Source organism: Selaginella moellendorffii, unplaced genomic scaffold (assembly GCF_000143415.4).
Source record: "Selaginella moellendorffii unplaced genomic scaffold, v1.0 SELMOscaffold_108, whole genome shotgun sequence".
Taxonomy (NCBI): domain Eukaryota; kingdom Viridiplantae; phylum Streptophyta; class Lycopodiopsida; order Selaginellales; family Selaginellaceae; genus Selaginella; species Selaginella moellendorffii.
In genome coordinates, this window is record NW_003314369.1 from 188,902 (window position 1) to 192,313 (window position 3,412).

Below are 3,412 nucleotides of genomic sequence, written 5' to 3' on the forward strand. Positions count from 1 at the left end.
AAGAGAAGAAGCTTGTGGTTCACACTGCCCTGCACAAGTCCGAGGAAGTGATCGAGAAACAAGCACGCTTTTGTCTCAGTGACACAGCCATCTCCCACAAGAACAGTGCATGGGACGCAAACTCCGAGGACAGCCAAGACTACAACAATGGTAGCAAGAGCGAGGACAACACCGAAAACTCAGTAGTGTTCACCATCAACACTTGCTAGAGCTCAAGCTCACAGTAAAGCCACACCTCACAAGCCACACAAAGGATTCAAGCTCCATCACCTCAACATTTCTGCCACCGGTGTTGCAGAAGGAAGCAATTGAGAAAAAGCTGCCATTGCAGTGGAGAAATCTATAGTGCCAAGCTCATAACACTGTACAATATGTAAAAATATGGAAAAATACCATTTAAATTCTGTCAAAGTTATGTTCATGTCTTCTTTCCCAAGGTTTAGGCAGCTTCTAGGTTGAGATAATTTGCTCCAATTGGGAATAGGTATCATGCTTCCATTTGTGGAAGAAAAAAAAATCTCACCAAAAGTTTTTCCTTTGTTATCCAAAAGAAAAACAAATGCAAACTAAACATCACATAACACAATGATTAGTATTCTTATGCTTTGAACTTAACAGTTTTATTTTCTTTTCTGGTTTTTCCTTCTGTAGGAGAAATACTAGCAACGAAACCATGATGCTCAAATCTCGAAGCTATAATACTTGTGACATAAAACTCTTGGCCAATATATTTGTCTTTTTTGGCTCAGATTTAAAGTTTTTTGAAAACTTCACCTTGCCAACCCACCTGCTTTTTGCTGGGCAATTTCTAGTATTGTGATTTACGAGCTGCCAGGTTAATTCACGTTCCTATGTCAAACAAAGCCCACATTACAAAGGAAAAACTATGGTATCTAATACCCGCTCTTGAATGAGAATGTCTTCATCCATACCAGAATTGATGCTCGGAAAGACTTCAGAAGTTGGTTGCACGTACTTGCCCATCCCCATCTTTCCTCCAAACTCACCCGCAGAACTTGCCTCCAGCATGATATGAGGTCCAATATGAACGGAAGTCTCAGGACCGGAGCTTCGATTAGCATGAACTGGCTTGATAACAAAATCACCACCCTTCAACAGTAGCCTATGCACAAGAGGCTCATAAAGCTTCCCCGACAAAGCCCCCACCCAAGGGCAACTGAATGTTTCTTTCAGAAATCCCAACACGAACAAGCTCTGTCATCAAAGCCTCGCTTGCAAACTGATATGTCTTTTCGCTGTGGTCCTCAGTTGCCACGATGTGCAGAATGCAGTCACTGACTTTTTCAACGTACCCTCATGACAAAATTGTAGCCGCTTTGGACGCACTTGATCCGAACGACTCAACCACAGCCTTGGCCCTGGCCTTCCCCACTTTCAGCTTTGTTGCACGCAGTACATACCTAGGAACTCCACCCAAATAATCGAAGTTGTCAAGCCCTTCCTTTCTGTCCACCACATTCATGTTCCTGTAACTAGTTCGGTAAGGCTCAAAGTCGTCAAGGAATTTCCCAATCTCCTCCCTGGACCACACCGACATATAAAGCATGCAACAAAGTCCCCCCTTGCCAAACTCCTGGTAGTTTGTCTTGTTAGATGAGCAAACCAAAAGAACTCGACACTTGCCAGGTAAAGGCGTCTCCTGCTTCCCATCTATCACTAGCCACATTGACAGATCGTCCAGCATTTGGCATATAATTTCGCCATTCACGTAATAACCACCTTCAACATATCGGCTTCGCAAATTCAGGATGTAAACAACCTCGCCAACCTTGTATAACGCCTTTTCTTGCCCCATTTGGCCCAGCCTAATAATCCAGTGATAGCCAAAGAACGATTTCCCTATCCCTGCAGTGCCTAGGACAATGAAGGAAGTGAAGTTGTTGAGCCGCTCCTGGATTTTGGATTCTAGACTCGCATATGCCTTTCGTTTCCATAGCAGGAAAGGTTTGTCATAATTTCGCAGTGCATCGCTATCTAAAATCCAGAATTTAGAATCTGGAGTATCAGTAGCCCTTACAAGGGCCACCACACCATCTGGTACACCTGAAGAAAGATACGAATGCACGGATCAGACAAGAACTGCTACAAGCAGGCAAATACCGCTCTGAGCAAACTCTAGTGTGAGGCAGGAAAACTTCAAACGACGGCAAAACAGTCATCCCAGGGGGAAGAGCTCTAAGCCGAAGAAGACACAGACAGCATTAATAGAACGCAAGGGCCCACATACCAAGCAGATGGCCATGAATTCAATTACAACCACAAGCCAGACACAAGCACCCAAGACCAAATCCAACAGCGACGCCATCAGAAGCAAGACCTTGCGCCCGATTTCATGGCGCACCAGGAACACCAAGAACTGGACAAAAAATGGGTCTTCCAACATCACACAGATCAAAGAGAAAACAAGGGGGAAGGGCTTTCACAATTGCTTACCAGATCCGCGGATTCCATTGGCCTCCTCGTCTCCGCGGCAAATGCCCAGTTGCGGCATTCACAGTCTACCAAGGTGTAATTCCGCGGTTCCCGATGAGCTCTGAGGGGGGTACCACGGATGCGCCCTGCGTCAACGTGCTGCGGGAGGACAAACTTCCGAGAAAACAGCTTGGTGAGCGCACCGCGCTCCTTTCTCCAGCGACCCCACCCATGCTCCTCCTGTGCAACTCCAGCGAGGGGCACTGCAACATTCAGAACATAACAAAGTTAGTATTAGATCTGGAAGAAAAAACTATCAATAGAAAACATGGCCAGAATCAAGGGTCTCAACAGCCATAGCCATAAACAAGGATCCACAAGGGAGTATGCGTCCGCCAGCAGCATAGCCAAAAGCCACCATAGCCACACTTCTGGCAACCCAAAATAAAAGCGCTAGCCGAAAGATATCCACGAAACACAGCAAAACGCCGCAAAAAGCTAAATACACAAAGAATGACTTACCATTACTTCTGAGGTGGAGGAGGTTTTCCTCCTTCCGCAGTTGCTCTTTCTTATTCCGCCCATATTCCGCCAATATTCCGCCAGAGATTGATTGCCACTCTGAAGGGCAGAGAGAAAAGACCCCAGCCGCTTGGATCTGCGGCTCAAGAAGCCCGATTTGAGCTTCCACCTTAGCCAATTCCTAGAGGCAGTGGCGCCCTAGAATCGTCAGGGACCGCACGATCTTCATCCGACGGCCTGGTGTTTTAGACCACTAACTCAATTATAAACACAAGAGACAAAAAGCGAAAACTCAACCACACTTTTGTTTGTTTAAGCGGCTTCTATTTTACAGTTTTGTACGAACTTATCTATTGCTTGCTCCTTGGTGGAGTATGCTAGGGCAGAATGGAGGTGGAGCGAGTGGTGGTGGACGTGCGGCATTTGATCGGGCAAGCGCGCAGCTATGGCTGTGCCT

General features: G+C 46.2%; 1 protein-coding gene across 1 annotated transcript; it reads right to left on the minus strand.

The window, feature by feature from the left end:
- Window positions 1-845: 845 nt before the first annotated feature.
- On the minus strand, window positions 846-3,158 carry LOC9631209. Its single transcript, XM_024664224.1, has 3 exons — window positions 2,956-3,158; window positions 2,455-2,696; window positions 846-2,064 (listed from the first exon to the last, which is right to left on the minus strand). Exons 2-3 carry the CDS (start codon window positions 2,510-2,512, stop codon window positions 1,316-1,318), a joined length of 807 nt encoding a protein of 268 aa, XP_024519992.1. The 5' UTR covers window positions 2,513-2,696; window positions 2,956-3,158; the 3' UTR covers window positions 846-1,315.
- Between the last annotated feature and the right edge of the window lie 254 nt (window positions 3,159-3,412).